This window comes from Xiphophorus hellerii, chromosome 23, assembly GCF_003331165.1.
Source record: "Xiphophorus hellerii strain 12219 chromosome 23, Xiphophorus_hellerii-4.1, whole genome shotgun sequence".
NCBI lineage: Eukaryota > Metazoa > Chordata > Actinopteri > Cyprinodontiformes > Poeciliidae > Xiphophorus > Xiphophorus hellerii.
Window position 1 is genome coordinate 3556717 of NC_045694.1, and position 22177 is coordinate 3578893.

Consider the following 22177-nt stretch of genomic DNA (forward strand, 5'->3'; position numbering starts at 1 on the left):
CACTGCCGAGAGCTGAGGCAAGCTGCAGCCCTGTTACAGCTTCCTATAGGGCGACAGGTGTAGTCGTAGGTTATTTAGATAAATTCCAGTGCAGCAGCAGTGGTCTAAATTGGTAGAAAAATAATTTTAAAAAGAAAGTCGGAAGAAAATAATCGGGAAAGATGTTAAAATATTGTTCATTAGAGGCATTTTTAGTCAAACCAGACAGTATCTGTGACTTAAATCCAAGTTAAGTCATCTGTTCCAACCCAGGGTCTAAAACATCAAATTTACCAGTACAGTGAAACCACTCTGCAGGTTTAATGACCTTTTTATCTGTAAAGAAATGTGATCAAAGTCGACAATCAAACATTTCTAAGCCAGTGTTGAGGCCTGATGTTCTCCACAAAATCTTATTGTACTGAAAAAAATCCACCTAAACATAGCATCAGCAATCATACCAGTAAGCCAGGTATCACCATGGCTACAGTAGCATCTGTTAGTTGGAGGAAAAGAAAAGTTGAGGACCTGGTATAATTGACATGTGCACACAATGCATTCAAGATGAAAGAAGTCAAAACCCATTATTAGGAAACAAAAATGTCAATCTAGAAGTGTCCATAACACATAAACATAACAGGAAGTGAAAATTTATTAAATTAATTTAAAAAAATGATTCTAATAAAATACTGCACACATTCCTCTTCAATGTTTGGAAATTTGCAAGTGAGTGGTACAATTAGGTGGAGTCTTCAGTCCTAAAAAATCTGAACGACTGAAAATCATTTTGGTCATAAATGATTATAAAATTGAACTCATTTTTTAAGATCCTGCTGTCTCCTCTGTCTCCCGCAGAGCAATCCACAAACAGCTAAAATCTGCAAATACTTAAGACCTCCTTTAAAAACACATATAACTTCTTGTTTTAATTGTTCACACATAAATTATACCTGCATTATGCACTAAAGTGCACAGTGGAAACCATCTTGGCACTACCTCAGAAGCTAAAATCTACAGCCTTCTTTACCTCTGCTTTAGCCAATCAGCACAAAGCTGCTTTACAAACACCAGCCAATAGCTTAGCATTGTGCCTATATATTACAGCTTTCTGAAATCGATTTTCTTTTGAATATTTTAAAAAATGCTCTATGGAAAAATAGCTATGAATAAGCAGATTTACCGCAAAAAATTTGGAGTTATGTTTCATATAAAAATCCATAAATAGGTGAGTCCCTGAATTCTGAACCGCGGACAGGCGGGATATTACGATCAACACTGAGATTCAACAAAGCGCTAATGACAAGTGTAGTGCTGTCTGGGCCCCCTGTCGTAGGTGGACTCAGGCAGTTGCTCAGTTTGCTTTGCCTTGGGCCGGCTCTGACAGTAACCTATAGTTATAAGCTTTGGAAAATAAATTTTATGGAAAGTGACTTAAAGGTAGATTTAATTACATCTTGTTGGTACTAGCACTCCCTTCATCCAGCCTCCTTTTCCCGGCAGGAGGAGCGCTCCTCTCTGGATTATCCTCTGCACTGTCTGGATGGCTGCGCACGACCCCGCCCGCTCCCGTGACGCAGCGCATCTCTTTACGCGCAGATGCTGGAGTCGAAGCGACAGGCGCGCACATCTCTTAGGGGCTGAGCGCATCCACTACCGGACACGGTAGAGGGAAGATCAGCCGGTGTGCATCCGACAGGGATCCCCCGGACAGCGGGGTAGGATGCTCAGAACGAGTCGCTTCGTGGGCAGCAGTACTTGAAGAGCTGCGGTCCATCCACTGGAGCGCTTTAAGACTGATCTCGAATCAATTCCTCTGGCTTTTTTAAGAAACACCACCGTCCAGTTTAGTATCTAGAACCAGTTTGAGGGTAGATCGGGGTTTGGCTTGGACACGATGTGGAAGTCCGGGACACTACTGCTACTGTCGGTGCTGTGGGCGTCCGGTGAACTCCAGCAGGAGACAGAGCCGCGGAGGCTACCACCTCCGGGAAAGTTGGATTTTGGTTATGTGCCTGCGGGAGTTTACGAGACATTGGCCCATTACGAACCCGGACCCATAGGGATCCTCTTCCACTTGGTGCACGCTTTCCTGCATGCGGTGCAACCCAACGCTTTCCCCCACGGTAAGCCACCGTCGTCCGATCTCAGTGAGCATTTTAACCCCTTGGGCTGCCAGAAAATCAGCTTCAACTGGCAGAACTTTAACATTTAAAGTAACCCAAAGCGCTATGTGAACTTGTGGTGACTTCTTTTATTGAGATAGTTGATTTAACAACAAAATATGAAAGATAATCAACCGCCTTACATTTCTGGAAAACTCAACAATTAATTTGCGTCATTTTCCAGCGCCAACCCCCCAAATGTTTAATAAAACGGGTTTTTACCCTTAGTGCTGTTTTAATTACTGATCTGCGTGAACATAAGTGCACTTTCTGATCTGCAGCTGGTGTGTGTGTGCGTGACGTCCATCTAGGCGGCGCGCGTCTCGTTCTGTGCGCACAGCAGCGCACTTTGGAGGTGGTGTTTATGCCTGCGGCGCACTTTGTGTCAAGATGATTACAATTAGCGCACCTACATGCTGTCAGAATCAGATGCTCTGCGGTCGGTCTGCTTGGCATTTTTACGTGTGTGTAAAGAATTTAGTTGGAGCTGCACCCGGAAAGCCTCACTGCGCCAACCTCTGCATTTCAGAAACGACTTAAAGGAGGTTTGTGTTTAATTGAGTATGGGATCCTCAAAAGAGGCAGCTCCCCTGCGCCCCACACAGACTCCAATACTCCTTTAGAACATTTTGAAGATTAGTAGCTCTCCAAGTCACCTTGTTAAATGAGTAATCCCATAAGCCTCTGCGCCATATGTTGTTGGCCCCTTAGTTTCCAGTTTGCCACCAGCTTTCAGGGGGCAGCTGGCCAAATCCGCAGCAGGAGCCAGATCTGTGATCATTGAAGTTTTAGTCATTCATGGCTCTTGTAATTCACAGAAGGTTGTCAGGGTGAAGTTAATTAAATTAAATATCAAGTGTTACCATATGAATGTCAAAAGAGAAGGAGGAAAAAAAACACCTCATCTGAGAAATCTCCATTATTCTGATGTTTGGATTATTTTTAATGACAACATTCAGCTGCATTAATTAACATTGAACGTTTACATCTATTTTATGTTCTTATCACAAACTGCTGTGTAATTTATTGTGATTTTATGGAACAGACCAGCACAAAGTCAAGTTTATTTGCATAGCATGTTTCAGAAAGAAGGCAGATCAAAGTATTTTACACCATAAAAACATCATACAGTCATCAGTTATGAAACAAGCACTAAACATTACATTTTGTCAAATGTCGTCATCAAAATCATCAACACACATCCAATTGTGTTGTTCAATGTTCAGTTTGTTATGGTTCAAAAGAAACTCTTAACAGGTGGGTTGCAGTTTTCTGGAAGGTTGTTTTGGTTTTGAGGAATGTATAATCTGAATGCTGCTTCTCCATGTTTATTTCTGGTTCTGAGGATGCAGAGCAGATTAGAGCTGGAAAACCTGACTGGTCTGGAAAGTTGATACAACAACAGCAGGTCAATGTTGGATGTCAACAAAATGTTTTACATGTAGGCCAAGAAGATTTATTTAGGTCTCTTCACAGACAGCTACAACGATTTCCAAAACTAGCACAGTGCATAACACTGTATGAAAACTCAAACAGATACATCTAAGCAGCTTTGCTCTGTTCATCTCTCATGACATCTGCTGAGAATCTCACAGCCCAGATGATCTACAGACAGTTCTCACTATGTATGCTATTCATAGAAAATACAGCTTCCATTTAAACAACTTCTTTAACTGCTCTGTCTCTGATTTCACCTCACCAACAGTGAATATCCAACCTTTCAACTTAAAGGGTGATTTCACACTCCAGTTTGTTTTCTTTGTTCTGAATCAATTGATGAGTTTGGTAACTTGTAACTAAACCAGTGTGTGTATTTTCCAGATTTGTCCAGTGTGGGTAAACTAAATGTAAATGTCTTTCTCAGCATGTAGAAAAGCAGAATTTAATCATGTCCTTGTGTGTTTCTGGACACGATTACAGGTGCAATTATCTGAGCAGTATAACAAATGATTGAGATGTATTAAAGTTCCATATGGTTTTATTCTTCACAAAAATATTGCTGGTCTGCACTCTAGCTTGATTGCTTGTGTTTACATCAAAACAAACCCAAGAGAGGAAACAATCCAGTTTGTTTGAAACGGACTAAACAGCTCTGGTGTGAAAATGGCCAGTTCATGTCACTAGATGATCAGATTCAGTCAGTTCAATTTAGCTGTTTGATTAAGTTTGTACCCAGTTAAGCCAGTGGTGAGTTCTGTTATGTTTAGTGTGTCATTCTCAGTAATTGCAGCACGTATTATTTAGTTGAGTAACTGTTTTATTAAACCTTCTGCAAACTCGTAGGAGGTGTTAATACGAGAGAAACAACAGATTCCCACCATGGACGCCCACGTCACATAAAGTAACGGTGCTGTGTATTAAATACTGCTTATTGTTTAGTCTTCCTCTGCAGTTTGCTCATGCACAGCAGCTGCTGATGTCCCCCATTTCCTCAAAACACAGGCTAGCGTTTGGGTTCAGACGCTTGTTTCCAGATAATGAGTGTAACACACTTCTTATGCCGCACAGAAAGCCAAGTCATTGTGGGAAAACTGCTTTGGTTTCAGACATCAGCGGGAAACTTCTTTTATGAACCGACATAATGACAAGAGTTTCTGTAAAGAGCTCAAAGTAGATCAGTTAGTATGGTTAGCATGTGTCCAACACATGCTCACATGCTTGTATGTATTCATGCTCCCAACATCTGACCTTGTGGACTATTACACATCTCTAAGTTGAAATCTTTCCAATTGTTCTTTCCAAAATCGCTAGATTTCAGGCTGAGACATGAAATACATAAAAAACTACAACATACTGTGGTTAAAGAATTGTTTGCCCCATAAATAGTCTTGAAGGTAGAAATAACTAATATAAACTTTGCATTTAATGTGATTTTGGTTTCTGTAATTCAGTTTCTCATGTCTTAAAGTTAATCTTTCTGTAAGTCAGCCTCCACTTGACAACAGAGGTGCATTAAGCTCCGTCTTTATCATCTCATCCCTGTGGGAGACACTCCAGTCACCATCAGGCTGCAGATCCCTGTTGAAAAGCGTGTTCTCATTAGTGTCTCCGTTCCCTCTCGTCTCTAAATCAGGTTTACATAGAATCCAAACCACAGGAGGATGAGGGGAATATTTGGCACTAATTCAAAGAAAGTTACAGTCTCCAGGTTACAGGGTGTCTGTCATCAGAGCAGTGTTTTTGAGCCAGGTTTCACAACAAGTTTGCTGTTTAACTCTCATTTCAAAAGGTTTGATGTTCAGAGGACAACACAGAAAAGATTCAAGAAACTAAAACACTTGAAATGATTTCTAAGCAGGAACAAAGATAAAAATAATGGACTTTATGAGATGCATGACTAGGAATGAAAAGTAGCTGGGATTTTATTTTTTCTTTTATATGTCCTAAGAAAGAGACACCAATAAAGGATAAAATTTGTAATATAAGTAATACATCTTAGTGGCGCTGGAAATTCCCTCATGATGAATGTGCTGCAACCATGAGTTTGTAGTGGAGAATCCAGGCATATAATCTTTTCAGAAATGGTGTCATGAGTTTTACAATACCAATGAGAAGTTTCAATCCAATTATCATGGACGTTGAATACCATATTAATTCTAAGCTTTTGACAGCACAATTAAAACATTGTTTCTTTATGGAGGAATGATTAAACAAAAGATTTTAATGAGGTCCTTAAGTTAGAACTGCTCCACAAGCTTTTCACAGAGTCAAACTTATTCACACCCAAATGTACGAACTTTTCCATTTTTAAAGATGGAAAAGAATGTTTTGGATCATATTTAAAATTTAATACACAATTGTGTCAAATTCTCAACTATCTGAAGCCATCTGTCATCCCCTCCCCTCCCCCAAAAAGGAAATGGGTTAGAATAACAGCCCAAGGGCCAAGCATCTATCATTGTTACACTGAAGCAACGTTAATTTGACCATTATGGAAATAGTGTTTGACCCATTGTAATCCTGTTTCTCTCCCTCCTGAACCATACTTCAGCTCTGCTGAAATGTGTTGAGAAAAGATATTTCAACAATTATGTAAGTGGGTGTGAATAAGGAGCTTTTGATAAGAAAAATGAATAAATATTCAGTAAGAATTTTGTCAAAAAATATATATATATTAATACCATAATTTATACCATAATTGTGTGTCTGTTGGGTACCTTGAGTTCAGCTCTTTAAAAAGTAAATTCATGTCTTTTTTAGCATACTGGTTCATTCCTGGAGCAAGTGGTTGCTGTTAATTTTAACAAAATTATGAATTACATTCAGGCACATAACAGACATGCCAAGTAGTAATGAGCTGCTTCAGATAGATAATAATGATAAAAAAATAATGGAGATGTTTTTTTTCTGCTCTAGTACTTTGTGTTCTTTGGATGAAATACTGGAAGAAAATAACTTTTAGAGACATTTTTCTACAGTGCCTGAAAACAGGAATGTTGTACCTGTCTGTAAGGCAGAACATCAGGTTCTTTAGAATAATAGGAGCCTGAATCTCCTCTGATTTTGGGTTTCAGATACAGATATGGCGATAAGCTACATCGCAATTTCCTTATTATTCATGATTTTTGTCCAGAATTCCTGTGTTCCATCTGTCTTGACTCCTTACCAGTCACATTATTTGTGTATTGTATGCATGTTGCTCAACAAATTTAAAACATAGTGTGATTATTTCTGCTGATTATTGCTGACAGAAGCCAGTTCATATGTTTGTAGTGGATTAAATTACACAAGAACCAACTTAGAAGCATAACTAATGGGTAGTTCTGGATTAAGCTGCATTCACAGCATTTTAGCTTTTTTTGTAGGGAAAATAAACATTTCAAGACAATTACATGCTTCACCATCTTTATTATAGCTATATAAATGCTATATTTTAAAAGCTAAAATTTGAAAAATTTGAGAAAAGCAGATAAGGTTGTGTTTTTTTTTTTTCTTCTTTTGGTTGCAGGGTTCTGACCTTGAATTCAGCCGAGCCTGCCCTCTCTTAAAGGTTTATCTTCACTGGAAAAAAGCAGAATAAAAGCCAGAGCCAGAGAGTAATCTGCATGCGCCCACAGGTAGTTCGCGGCACACAGGGTTGGCTGGGCGATGCTGAGGGCGGTGTCAGACAGCAGCATACTGCAAAAGTGATAACAGAGAGTGTCCTCCAACTGGAAGGTTGCAGCTCGAGCCTCTGGACAGCAAACATCTGCTGGGCTGAAGTGTCCTTGAGCAAAGTAGAATACAGAGTGTAAGATTGGTGACACAATGAAGCATCTCTGTTGGAGAGGGCGTCTCTCTTAGTGCAGAAATTCAGAACAAAAGTGAGTTGTGAGACATTATTGTAATATTTTTCTGCCTTCTGGTGAAAATGTTTCTAATTAGAGATTTCCTGAGCAGCAGGAACATCTGGGGAGATTACCATCAGGGACTTTGAAGATCCCCCACAGAGGCCTAAATTTACAATTCAGATAGTGTCGATATCTCACCACCTCACATTTATATCCTGTGTCTAATGAAAAGAAGCTCTGCTTTTCTAATATACCATTATTGTTGTAATGTAAATTACTATTTAACATTTTGACAAATAAGGAAATATTCCCCAAAGCCTTGAAATTCATTGAATAATTAATCATTATCGATTGAATAAGTGGTGCATTTTTAGTTGCTAAAAGACTGCAAACAAACCTACAAAGGCATAAATCGAGAAACTACAACTGCTTGTGTGAAGGAGACTTTATCAAGACTGTCAGATAGTCAAACCACAAACTACAACTCTTTCTCAAAATCTTTAATATGTGCTTAAAGTTTTTCCACAACCGACCACGAACCACAAAACTGAACTGCCAAATTTTTAAAGAGAAGTAAAAATTCCTTGGCAGATAAAAACCTTCAGCTTCAATGAAAATCTGTGCCAGTGCAAGTTGTCTTTATGTCGCTGTGCATCTTGTCACAGCTTTAGTCCTGTTTTTTTTCTGGAGTCATGTGTTTCAGCGCTGCACCAACACGCTGAAACTAGAGAAGCTGGATTTATCAGACAGTGCTGTGTGTCTGAACACGACTCAATGCTTCTGTTGGTTTGTTTGTGGCAAGATGGGAACGAACAGCCAACAGAATATTCTTCAGTCGCTTCAATTCAGTGGTTATTAAAATTGTTGCTTCATCATCTTCTAAACCCATAATCAGTCATAATTGTATCAATTTCAAAACTGATAGGCTCCAGCTGGCATGTGCATCATCCATGTTTATTTCTCTAAACAGCATTCTGTATGTGCAGATCACTTCTGGTTTTACAGACTGTTCATATTGGAGTCTGATGAAGTTCAAATTAAAATGACCCAATGAACAACCGCACAGAGAAAAAGATCATTAAAGCAGCTCTTAGCGAATATAAAAACTGAATTTTACATAAAAACCTGAGGTGCAAGCATAGCATAGTCTAGCTATTTTAGATTTCCAACCTGAGTTGATAAAATACAGTTGAGACTGTTTAGAACTGTAAAATAGCTCTTTAGGTTAGCACCAGTCGAAAACTCAGAAGGAGATGCCAACGCTAGCATCATTAGCAGATAACACAGTCATGATATTCCCACAACCCATACAAATCAAATGCACCTGTCACTCTATGTGACCTTTTCTTTTTCTCAGGAATCAAAAATGCTGCCGCATAAACAATTTCAGAGTGGTGGAGGTTTCTTTACGGCTGTTGTAACTTGAGTTGTGTCAGCCAACAGCAGGTCAGCTATAGGTATATGTTCAGGTTAAATCCCTAACAAGAATTTAACTTGTATAAAAGAATGCAGGGCTTTTATTGGATCATTTGACATTTAATCCATCCACCATGAATGATATTAAATGTATTTTGCATCTGTAAAATATTAAAGGGCAGTCTTTTGATGAACTGACTGTACATTTGTACATTATCCTCAGTCCAGTTATACTGTAGCAGCGTCTGTATGGCAGAAAGTGATGTAAATGGTTCCAGTGCTGCGGTTTCCAGCTGTCACATGGTGACATGTCGTTGTACTGACAGTAATCACAGAGTGAAGCTTAAGGACACATTTTCTTACTTGCCTCCAACATAAAGCCAGAGGCAACGCGTTACCACAGCACAGAGCTAAGTAGGTTTTGACAGGTGAATAGCTGGTCTGAAACTCTCAGGACTGTTGGCCTCTCTCTTTATTTACACATAAAGTGTATAATTAAAAAGCTTCTACAGGGTAAACAAAAAACAGGGTTTATTTTCCCTGTCTTGCAATTTCATTAAACTTGTCTGCTGATAAACTGAACAATGCATCTAAAGTGTTTCCATACTTTATATTCATACGCACACATGTGCATGTGCTGTGCATACGAAAACTCACAGCACATCCCAAAATACTTAAGACTGAATGATATGTGGAATAATGACACAAAAAAGCAAAACAACAAAAACACAAATAATATTCATACCAACATTTTCTACAGTCAATAACAATTAACTTGCACCATCAGCAATAGATGCAGGTACTCTTCATAATGACCAATCAGGTGCAGGTTGAACAGGTAATCTCTGGACTTCTGTCACTTTTAAATGTTTGATGTATTCTTTAAATGAGAGCCAAGTCTTTCTGAAAATGTTATGCCAGTTGCCTCTGCTGTCGGCGTATTTGCACAGCATCTTTGTGTTTCCCACCTCTTCTGCTTTGTCCTTCCTTTAAAACACAGAAAGGATTGGGAAACTGTCGATACCAATGCAAACACATGTAGATGTAGGGCCATGAGGTGAAACAGAGGATTTCTTTTGTCTTATTTTGTGATTTTACCAGTTATCTTACAAAACATATTGAAATTCTGAAGTTTAGAATAATTGTAGTCATGTGCAAAGGCTGTGCACAAAGCTGAATTTTGTGGTAATGAGGTGAAAATTAGACATCAATAAGAGAAAAGGCATTAAGCGATCATTTAGTTTCATTCTGGCAACAGATGATGGCTGTGTCATGCACTACTTTTGGCTTTCAGAAGCTGTTCAAGCAAACTGACAACATATCGCGCACCATCTGCATCTTTGTCCTGATCATTTCCACGCAGGATTGAATGACTCAAAACATGGTCTATGTGTCACATCAAAATGTCACATTCAGTAAAACTGTGCTTCATTTTGCCTGCATTCATTTCTATGTCCATTTAGTTGTGGTGTAAGTGACCTTTTTGTATTTAAATAACTAAGCAAGGAAGTGTCCACATCCATTTATGACTAAAGCTGGAAGAGGAAATCAGACTTCTGCACATTGATCACTTTTCTTAATTTAACAATATATTAATTTCTATACTACTGTAAAAAAATGTTGTAAAAATAAATCATATTTGAATTTCAGTCTGAGAAAAAAAACTTTTAGTCAGGAAACTGTACGTATTTCCTCCATGCTCTCTTGATATAGATTATTTAATCCTGGCTGGAAAAAAATTGATCTTTGAGTCACTTTTTCATTATAAAGTCAGATGCAGCTCATATTTTTGGTTGAGGAAACACACTGATGTTGTCATCAGAAAGGTTTGTCTTGCATTTAAGCCACGGCTGCCACATCAGATTTGTGGTAACGATCAAGCTCCATTTTTAAAACACAAAAAGAACGAATGTACAGCACTTTAATTTAATGCTTGCAGCTGTAGCTCTTTGAATACACATAACAACCTTAAAATACATGGTGGGTCCCTAAAAATGGATCCCCGTGTCTGGGGTCTTTCTGAAGGCTCCAAAAAAGATAACATGGGCAGATGTAAAGATGGGCAGATGTATATCTTTCCTTTCCACTGAAAGGAAAGATATACACACCTGTATCAGGAAAGCTGTTTTTTTTTTTTTTGTTTTTTGCTAGGTTTTTTTGTTGTTGTTGTTGTTGTTGTTGTTTTAAGTGTCATTTCCAAACGGTATTCTTGAAAGAAAATATAATGGCCAAAAAAGTCACTGTCACTTCAAAGACAGAGAAAAAAGTTACTGTCACCCTGTTGCTTCAGCAGCAACCTTCACATGCAAACATCATCAGCAGCAAATTGTGAGTTTATTACAGACAGGGCAGCTGTATTTGTCCACTTATTTTCCTCTAAAAGAATCGTCAGTTAGTTCTGCTTTTCCTGGGAGTACTGAAAATCTCAACTTCCTGTTGGAGCAGAGCAGTCTTTCTTGCAGGAGATTTGGGGAAACAGTGTTAGTAGGATATACATGAGATTTTGCAAGATGGTGAGCATCATTGATGATAAAGTTAGGTCACAATGTCAGTGTACAGTATATCTTGCTGTACTTAAAATGCATAGGTGTTTTGCACCAGTGCAGTCTGAGAGTTTTGCTGTTCTTACTGCCTGTCAGGCTTATTGCCTTGAACAGAAAAAATAATTAAACAAAGAAATTAAATAAAACAGGTCAAAGTTTACCTTAATTTTCAGATATATACTTTCAGTTCTTCTTACTTTTTGTAAACAAAATATCTGAACATAATCATTACTGCATCCTCCATCACCATTGTGTGACAAAAATCAGTGAAAGCTTCCTCTTGCCACATGTTTTTATGCCCCTGGGCTTAACCCCAAATTGCTATATAAGTTCAGTCCATCCATCCATCCATCCATTTTCTGTTCACCCTTTGTCCCTAATGGGGTCGGGAGGGTTGCTGGTGCCCATCTCCAGCTACGTTCCAGGCGGGAGGCGGGGTACACCCTGGACAGGTCGCCAGTCTGTCGCAGGGCAACACAAAGACATACAGGACAAACAACCATTCACACACACACACACCCCTAGGGAGAATTTAGATAGACCAATTAACCTAACAGTCATGTTTTTGGACTGTGGGAGGAAGCCGGAGTACCCGGAGAGAACCCACGCATGCACAGGGAGAACATGCAAACTCCATGCAGAAAGACCCTGGCCGGGAATCGAACCCAGGACCTTCTTGCTGCAAGGCAACAGTGCTACCAACTGCGCCACTGTGCAGCCTAAGTTCAGTCCATTTACCATATTTAAATTCCGGCAATAGAGAAGTAGACAATTACTCAGTCCCCATAATATTCCTGTATTTGAAAACTCCAGTTGGATATGTTTTCTGCTTTCAAAAGAGAATACATAATGAGCTGTTATCCAGGCTCCTAGACCCCCTGTTGTGACCCACATGCAGTGTTTGGTGTGTCTCTCTTGTCAGTCCAGAGTTTGGGAACTTCTCAAGGGCATTCAGACTACCATCAAACTATGCACTCTGTTACTTCAGGGGTCATATGTATCATTACATAATAATAATAATAATTACACGTGATCAGTTTATAACACAACAGATTTCAACATAGTTTACGTTTTAAAAACTAACAATAACTTTAAGTATTTGTTTTGTTATCAGTCTTTCACATCATTTTGTAGGAATGTTGGCTCACTCTCCTTTATACAACAATGAGTCATTGCCTGCATGACCCAGATTTGGGTCATGAAGATCTCAGATATTTCAAGGGTTTCATGGTTCGAGCAGAAGCTGCAAAATAAGCCCAAATCACCACCACTCCACCACCATGCTCGACAGATCACATGAGGCGTTTGAGCTGAAATGCGTGTTTGTTTTGTTGCTAAAGTCTCTAGCTTGGCCTCATTTGTGCAAAGGAGCATTTTTCTAGAAATTTTGTTGTGAAACTCTGCAAACTGAAGATGTGATGCCAATTTGTTTTACAGATAGAGATAATTCAATCCTTCCTAAAGAACCAGAATTGTCGAGTTTTACCTAATTATCTATTAGTGAGGCCTGTAGACTGTGATATTTGCATGAAATGGATTGCTAAGAAATTCACTCATAGGAAGAATTACATTTGATCTGAAATGTGTTAGACTTGTGAAGATTTTCTCTGTCTGTAGGATGCTAGACTTTAAACAGTTCGGAAATAGTGTTATTACCCTAGTCAGACTGATGGACAGCAATGGTTGCCTTTACAAGGTTGCATATAAGCCCAAATTCCTGCTTTTATTGCACTTACCACTTTAATGAAATTTTTTTTTAAGAAGCACTTCCCTTCATTTTTGACAATATGGAATTTATGTTTTTTGTTCTCTTGGGGTTTGATTTGCTGATAAAGATTGGATCAAATTAATTACACTTCAAGAAATCAGAGTGGGCATAGTACTTGTACTATGCCTTGTTATACTTACAATTAAAAGTACTTCACAGGGATATTTACAAAGAGTTGCACACTTTTGATTTCAAACAAGAATATTTTTGAACTGTTTTGTAATTTGTTTTAAACTTGTGCATATGTTTTAATCTGGTTTACTTTTGTGTAACCAGGTCGTAATGTGTTGCAGTTTTCTGCCCTGGTCCTCTTGAAAATAGGGACCTGTCGCTTTATTCTACACCTCAATAGGGTTTTATTTGGTTCAATACAAGAAAAAAAAAAATAAATAAATCAATCGAGGTTCTCATAATGTAACCTGACCTGAACTGTAAAGCCTTTAAACCTGCAGTTCTGGGTAGAACTGAGGATTTGTATTTGAAAAGGGTAACTCAATAGGTTGAACTTACAGCTTTTAGATTATGAGGAAAGAGTTATGGATCTTATTTGGAAAGGTTTTTTGTTTTTTTTACCATATTAGCAGACCAAGTAAGGCCTCAGTATTAAGATAAAGTGAACATTTTAAGGAAATACAATAATGTCACCACCAGCTTAAGCTCACTGCTACTTTATCGAGAGTAGATGAGAACATTTACTGAACGAAAGTACAGAAGAAAAATCAAAGCTGATCAAAAGATCATTTCTTCAAGAATGGCTGTGCGTGTATCAGCTGAGCTTTTCTAATCCGCAGAAAAGAGAAGGAATAAAAATCAGAAAGAAATCGGAGGAGTTTGCTGGAGAAAGAGCTGTCACTTTCCCGGGTGCTGCTCCGGTTCATTCGGGTACGTCATATTTGGGTCAGGCTTGGGAAGTCAAGCAGGAGAGGTGAGAGTGAGACGAAGCAAGCGGCCCAGGCCTGCTAAATAGATGTCAAGTCATGCATTCTCTGTCGCCTTGTTCCGCTTCATTGGTAAGAGCAGTGGAGCCCGCTATGAATCAACTTCAGGGACATGATGATTTTTAGATGCAGATGTGTTTTGATAAGAGGTCAACCTGCCAACGCCAAACACAATGACTTTACTCTTAAGAGTCCATCTCTGTCTGCTCTTGCTGCCTCCTGTCAGACATGTCCATGAGGTCCTTGTTGCCTTCACTCAGCGACAGAGTGTCTGTTTAACTGAGAGGGATGTCTCACAGGAAGCTGGCTGTGTGAAAACTCATACAGGATTTTAGGAGAGTCCAGTTTATCTCAAACTGACAAGCTGCATGTCAGGAATACTCAATAGTGGGAAGCAGGATTAATCCTTAGTGGACCACTGGGCTATGAATGTGCTTACATGGCTTCTGCCTTACTGAGTGAACCAGGTTGTTTGGCTTTATCTTGAGGGGAAAAAGCAGAATTATTTCATCTGTAGCTGAACAGTTTAAAATTCTGTGAAAATCTGAATTCTGTGAATAAAATGCCAAAACACGTAACATTTGCAGTTACATCTATGAGTATATCTGCTTTGTTCTTTCCTTTTATCTGTATTCACCTGCACTGGAAGTACATTCCAGTGTTTACATTTCCTTAAAAAAAGTTATTGTGAATGAAATGCAGTCGATTAAGACATTTTTAATGTAAATATTTTCCTATTTAATTTTCATTAGAGAGAAGCAAAAAATATCATCTCCACTGTGACCCACTGTGCTGCAATAAGAGTTCAGCAACAACAAAATACAGCAATCTTAGGAGTTGTGCATCAGAGCACGGTCAAAGATTTTGAAACATATTTCTAAAAAAATAAGACAGTTCTAGAAATTTTAAATGTAAGTGATTGTCACTTTTTACTGATAGGACATCATATCTGCCAATCTTTGTGTATATGTAGGCAGAGCAGTTTTAAAATACCTTTTAAGATCCTTAGATTTTGACGCTTCCCTTTTGTAATGTAAACATGTATCAAAGATGATGATAGGAAAACATTAACAGACATTTGAGTTTCTTGTTGGTGGACTTTATTCGTAGACATCTTCATTTTCTACCAATTTTACTTAATAAAGGAAATGATTGATTCTTGTCTCGCAATAATCCCTCTGAAGCCACAGTTGTCATTAAAAAATGGATTAAACCAAACAATAGAAATACAATTATTAATTTAATCTACAAACTCACTTACACAGCAAAATGGTTTCCTATATATAATTTACATACAGGGAAGCTCAAATTGTTACTTTGAACAAAATAAATAATTCTTAAAACAGTAAACCCTCCATTTGGTTGCACTCAGTGATGTAATCAGTGACATCATAAAACAGGAAGTTCTGGCTTGACCACTCCCAAACATCAGTCTTGGATGTAGGATCTGAACGAAGAAACAATGGTAAGTTCATAAAAAGAAACAAAAAGAAATCATTCAACAGAAGTGTACTTTTAACAGAGTGAAAATTAAAATGTATTTTAGTATGTGATAAGTGTAATATGTGCTCCAGATTGTATTCCATATCATAACTGACTATTTTTAAGTTATCTGTCGTGTAGTGACCTGAGGTGGAACATTAGCTTGTCTAAAAATTTTAGCAAAGCTTAGGTTTTCTTCAATGATATTAATCATCTGCTCTCAGTCTTGAAGAACTTCTGCACACATTTGAGGTTTATGTAAATGGGTCTGACAGAGTAAAACATGTAAAAAGCTGCATTAAAGAGGCTCTACTGTTTTGTGGTTTCTCAGACAGGAAGCAATACTGGGCATGTGCTGCATGTTATATTCTAAGAAGCTTTTAAAATCCAACCCACACAGACACAACACATGATTTAAAAAGAATCTCTCTCTCTTGTCTTTTACCAAAATCTTTGCTGGCAGCCATTACAGGCTGTTCTGTTTTTCCATTGCAGTTTCTAGAAGTTCATAGTGATTTTGGAAAAATCTATATTTTTATGCTGAGAAGGCAGTTAAACATTTTGAAGAAATCTTCTTACTTCCTTCAAAATTTCTCACACATTTTCTCTTGGAGCTAAAATACAGCACAGGCATATTAGACGTATTAGAACTCATAATAGAGTATTTTTAAATGATCTGTCGTGTAGTGGCCTGAGGTCAAACTCGTGTTGTTCTGATTATTTTCCAAGCAGCTCAGCTGCACTGTGAAGCATCAGCTGCCTCCTTCAAAACCATCTACACATAAAATAATATTTTTTCTACTGCTGTTCCCATGGCACTATTATGCTATAGCTGTTGTGAATCTTAACTTCCTGCTTGTGAATAATAAAATCTGAATATACCAACACCATAATTATGTCAGTTTGTTTAGAACACTCCATATATCTGGATAATAGCATCAACTGAAATATAATTTGGCCCTTTTTAATGCTGTTTGTCATCCAGTGGGTGTCCAGGTTGTTTCCTCTGATTGCTTACTCTTCACACTGTGCAGGTCACTAGTCTTGTCTTTCACTGTCATCTCTGTGGCAGGGCTTCAGCCTTCATTAGCTGATGATAATCTGGGGTTTTGTTTACTTGGTCTGGCTACAGAGCCAATCTGGTCACCACACAGACCTCTGGTCCTTTACTGCAGCCTGAGGGGTAAAAGAGCAGCCAAACAAAATTCAAATGTGAAAATGATTTGTCAGTCCCCCTCCTCCCTTTTTTATGTTATATATTTGTATTTATTACAGAACAGGCTCTAATCTGCTGCCTTGATTTGCATGCAAAGAAGTACATTTAGAAAGTAGAGCCAAACTCACTTAGCAGACTAAAGCCTCAGAACACTTGATTTATGGTGCCATTTCTTAAAGTGAGCAGTCAGGATTACATGGAGCCCCTGTGCAATATAACATGCTTTATTACTGTCTGTCCTGCTGCCATGCATCCCAGATTTATTTTTATCTTCCTGTGATTGCTTGAGTGCTCTCACACACACCCTGTCAAGCATTTCTCCTCATCAGTGTGACTTTCACATGAGGGGAGATTGTTAACTTTATTAACAAGCCAATCGCACCGTATTCCTGCCAGTGCATTGTGAAAACTGCAATTGGGCATCAGGACTTATTTAAGGCACGAGTAAATAAGCTGTTTCTTTGTTCTGTGTGTTTCTTACACATGACTTCATCTGATGGAAATGAAATTAAGAGAGACTCCAGCTGCCTATCTAGCCAAGAGACTCAGCTGCTTACATGAAAAAGCTTTCCACACTCCCGTACATATAGTACCTATGTGCAGCATGTACATAAAACTTGTAAAACTATTTATATCCCTTCAACCTTTTCACATAATTTTTTATTACAAAAATAATAAAAAAATGTATGTCATAATTATTTTATGTGAAACAAAATAGTGCATAATTGTTTTGTTAGGAGAAAAGTAAGTCTTCTCATGCTTGTGGTGGGAATGTTGTTACTGAGTCATTAAAGCCAATGTTGGCAGCTTTAAATTAAATCTTTCTCTGTGTATTGTAACTTTGCTTGTGTGTCTTCCACTGAATAGTAAAGTCACATTGTCTCTCCATAGATACAGATTCTGTGGTAACAGTGTTTGTCCTGCGCGGAGGTGCTTTTCAGGCAGGCTCATGGGAAGTCAGCGTTGACACGAACATTCAGCCCCAGAGGCACTGTTTCTCTCTCACACACACACACACACACACACAACCTTGCTATCTTTTATCTGGAACATTAACTGTGACAGGAAAAGGAAGAAGAAACTGAACAGCAGCATGATTAGGCTGATTTTTTTTTCTTAGTCTAAAGATGTGCCAGCAAATATATAAGCGTTACTAGTAATTATGATAAGTTTCCTCATAATTTTGATCAAATTCATTTTTATTATCTCTACCCAAATATTGAAAGTCTAATCAAATGCTTTGGTCTGTTTTACTTTGATAAGTTGCATATTATCTGATTTAATTATGTGGCAGAATAGACAGCAGCAGAGAAAAGAAGAAAACATCACCAACACAACTTACCGTCATCCATTCGCCTCGATGCTTCATATCATTGGAACAAAAGCAGATATGTTTTGCATCAGTTAAAACACAAAGACTGGAAGCCCCAGTCTTTGAATTAAGAAGGTTAAATCTTGATCTTGATCTGCCTACTGAGGTATCCAGGCCCAAGATATCTTTTTTGTACCTTTTTTCTCTTTTCAGACCACAACATTGATAGGAGCACTGGTACCTTAAGAAAAAAGAGATTGCATTTAATAATTGGAGCTACAGTATATGTTGGCCATCTTAAGGGGAACATGCATTTCAATGCCTACTTCTCGTGTTTTCTTCTTATAAACAGGGAACTTATTCTCTTGAGGTTAAGGATTTGCTGAAATCACCCAAAAGGATTAAATATTAACCCCTAGCCTTAAGTACTGGATATCAATCCTTAGGCCATGATTCTTCTCTTTCTCACTGTCTCAGCACCACCTGTGTGTTGAACTTTCTAGTAAAACAGAGGAATGCTAAAGCTATTATCCAAAAGTGAACCTCTTGTTGCATAGCAACAGGTGGAAGGATGAAGACCAGCCCCTTGAATGCTTTTAGCACCTTTCTTCTATTGACACCCCAAGCGGCACTGTTAGAAATGCTTCATTTGTGATATCACAGGCATACAGACATTTCTATAGGAGACTCAGGGTTTCAGAAATGCATCACTTAGTCTTTCTTTGTGATGTATGTAAGTAATTTAGTGAACAATGATGCTGGTTGCTTGTTAGAAGGGTTCTGGATAATGTATCTATTTTTTAAAAAGTTATATTTTTTTAAGTACATTGTGTTCTACTGCACAGATCTACTGCTAAAATATTCAAAACTGATTAAAATTAAAAATGTGTATTTTCCTGTAGCTGGTAATGAAAGGCTGTGGAATAAAGATTAAAGATTTGCATATTTTGAAATAATCAGAATCAGAATGTTTTTATTGTTATTGTACATAGCACAACAAAATTTTGTTCCAGTACAGCCCATCCAAGAAGACAAGGTGCCTGTCTTCTTGGATGGGCCTGGGTCAAATAAGGCAAAATATATAGTCTAATCACTTTTGTAGCCAATTGACGTGATCCTCAACAGTGCTCTCCAGATTTTGCCATCTGACTGACATACTCACATAGAGCCATGTCCAATAGACAAGCTGCAAATAACATGGTAGCAAACTCTCAGATTTCCTTCTGAACTTTGGTCGCAAATATAGATTGTTGCAAATTTATGCCAAAATAAAATCTGGAACAACTGCTGTTCTAAATCTGTGTTGTACAAGTACAGATAGAGAAGAAAAGACATTAATGTTGCTTTCATCTAAAGGTTGCAGTCATTTAGAAACAGATTAATGTGTGCGACCTCTTTACAAATACTCACATGTGCCCCCTTGCTCATTTAGAAAAATTGATTGTAGCAGCCTTTGAATAAAAACTGTCATTTTCTTGACTCAAGAGTGAAACTATAAAGGGCAGAGCAAAGTCCCTTGTCTCCATTAATGTTACGACTTCTGCAGAATATAATTGTTGACATAAATCTCTTTCCTCACTGTGCCTGTGTGCATCCTCTGATAACTTTGTGAGAAAGAATCACGACAGCCTCCAGCTGGCCAGGCTCTTTGCTTTTCGCCTTACTAGCAGAGCAGAGCTGAATTAACTTCTAAAGCACAGAGTCCCTCATGGCCAGGCTTATTTTATAAGTTTATCTCTTAATAAGCCTGTTAGTAATGCATGTTTTCACACACGGCAGCCGCAGCTTAACTTTAAAATGTTACGGCGTTGTTGATTCGGTTGGTTGCTGTTGGAGCAGTTGATTGTGTTTTTTCCACCCCCTCTGTTTTTTGTAAAGGTTACACAGATTGTACAAACCAGTGCAACATTAAATCACTGTGCTGTTGCCTGCTAAACAACCATAGACTCTTCCCACATTATTCATATTGAACATTATTTTTGTATTCTTTAAATCTGTCTCTTTCAATCATCTGCCATCCTACCTTTCTCACTTTGTTCAATTGTTTCTCTTTGTCCATATTTATATAATCACGTTTTGTATTTTAAATATTTTTATTTAATTGTAATTATTTTTGCAGAAATCAGTTTTCATTTTGAAATTTACAGGGTTTTTTGTGAAAAAAAGCACATTTTGTTTATCATGATTGTCTTGTAAAATCAATAACAGGGTAAAAAGTTTAGTACTTTTTACAGGCAGTGTGATTCACCATGAAAGGCTTATATTGTTGTGTGTGAAACATGTAATCACACACATCTGAAGAATAAAGAAATCAATTTTATTGCTATTATCACAAAGTTTAAGATGGAAAGTGGTCATTTGTCAAGTGACTGCCTACTGGTACATTGACACAGTGGATGAAACAGTGAAGATGAAGAGCTCATTTCAAATTCTCCAACTTAACTTTAAACCAAACTAAAAACTTAAACATGAACAGAATTGCTTGTTCCATAAAAAATGATTCCAAACGCACCTCTGACTCTGGAATGGGCAGCATTAATCTCCTAAAATGGCCGTGACCTCCTCCTTCTAAAACAAATGTGAACTATACTTCAAAGGCAGGTCTGTGCTGGGAAATCAAACATTTTGAATTAATTCTGAAAGAAGAGATCTTAGATATCCAGCCTGAATTGTGCCAGGATATAACCAAATTTTAGTGGGGAAAATTTGGATGTCAGCAGCATTTGGTACTGACTCTTTTAACACTTTTTTTAATTCAGTTGATCATAGTTTACATTTCTTGTTTAATTTGTATGATGTCCATTGGTATTATATTTGTTGAGATAAAATGGAAGCGACTGCTGAAGATGAGCACACTTCTTGGCCCAGGTTCATGATGTGACAGATCAAAGATGAGTCAGCAGTTAAAAATCAACCTAACTTTAATAAAATGCAAAACATATTTTTCGGGGACCAGACAGAAAAAATGCATACAAAGATTCAGTAAGATCTGGTAAATATTCTGATTACTGGCAGTTACTGTATATAGATATAAGCGAACTGCTTCTGGAATATTACTGCACCAAATCATTAGCAAAACTAATGATTTGGGTTACTTTTAACATTTTTGGTTTAACGAGTCATGCTTCCTAATAAGGAGTTGTTATTTCCAAGATTCTGCAGTTGCAGGTGCAAAACCTGTCCGGGCCTCGATATTTTTAGAGCAGATCATACTCAGTTAATTAGTAGAAACCTCAATACCTGCTGACTAACATATTGTAATAAAATAATAAGTGTAATCCCGTATTGAAATACAATACAAAATATAATCCCACAGAAGCAACAGTTTAAATGTACAACCTCCCATCTCAAAAACCATTCATAAATTTAAAATGGCTGGAGGAAAAAGAAGTTTTTAGGTGATGTATTTACTCTCACTTTGCTCAACTCCATCAAACATTTCATAGTCAGCCATGATTCTCTTTCTGTATCTTTTTTAAGCAAACAAAAACCTTTTGTTTGTCAAGGCCATTAACTTTACAATGTCTGTGTTCTATGATATTTCTGAAAAGCTAATTGTGCCTAAACCACAGCAATTACAAAGCCCAGTCTTATCATGCTCCCAGTCAATGTTTTGTAGTTCATATCGCCATGCTGCCATTTCATACAAACTGACTATTTTTATTTTTGATTGTTGTCATAATTCTAAATCAGGTCAGTCATCTCCTATAAAATAAGATAGCTAATGATTTCAGACCCAACATGAGCAACCTTGTAAAGATGGATACTTCTTAGTTGTCAAAAGAATATTTCCTCACAGCAGACTATTCACATGTTATAGAGAAATATTATAAATTGCTGGTTATAATGGCTGTTATTCCCATGTCCAAAGCCTTTTTTCTACACATGAAGTTACAGTCTTAAACACTTCTGGCAGATGATTTCATCCATGACACTCATCGCCTTTTTATCCTCAGACATCCAGTCAGGCTCCTGACAGGATTAACCAACATTCAGTCATTCGGTTTAACCTACAGTAGCATAACAATAATACCTGAGCCAAACGTCACATTTAGATTGCAGCAAAAAAAAGAAGGAAATCTTCTTAAATA

The 22177-nt window shown here is 37.8% G+C and overlaps 1 protein-coding gene across 20 annotated transcripts in view; it reads left to right on the forward strand.

Moving 5' to 3' along the window:
* Positions 1–1508: 1508 nt before the first annotated feature.
* The window catches only part of prom1a (prominin 1a), a 62101-nt gene continuing 41432 nt past the window's right edge, over positions 1509–22177 (forward strand). For 6 of the 20 annotated variants that reach the window (XR_004338155.1, XR_004338157.1, XR_004338162.1 and 3 more), the window contains exon 1: positions 1509–2102. Coding sequence is in view for 2 of the 20 variants with exons in the window: in XM_032555849.1 (XP_032411740.1) it covers positions 1874–2102 (229 nt within the window). In the remaining 18 variants the exon portion in view is untranslated. Of the gene's footprint in view, positions 2103–15481; positions 15542–22177 lie in introns of those variants that run through there. The other 14 variants (XR_004338156.1, XR_004338164.1, XR_004338165.1 and 11 more) reach the window with 10 other exon arrangements.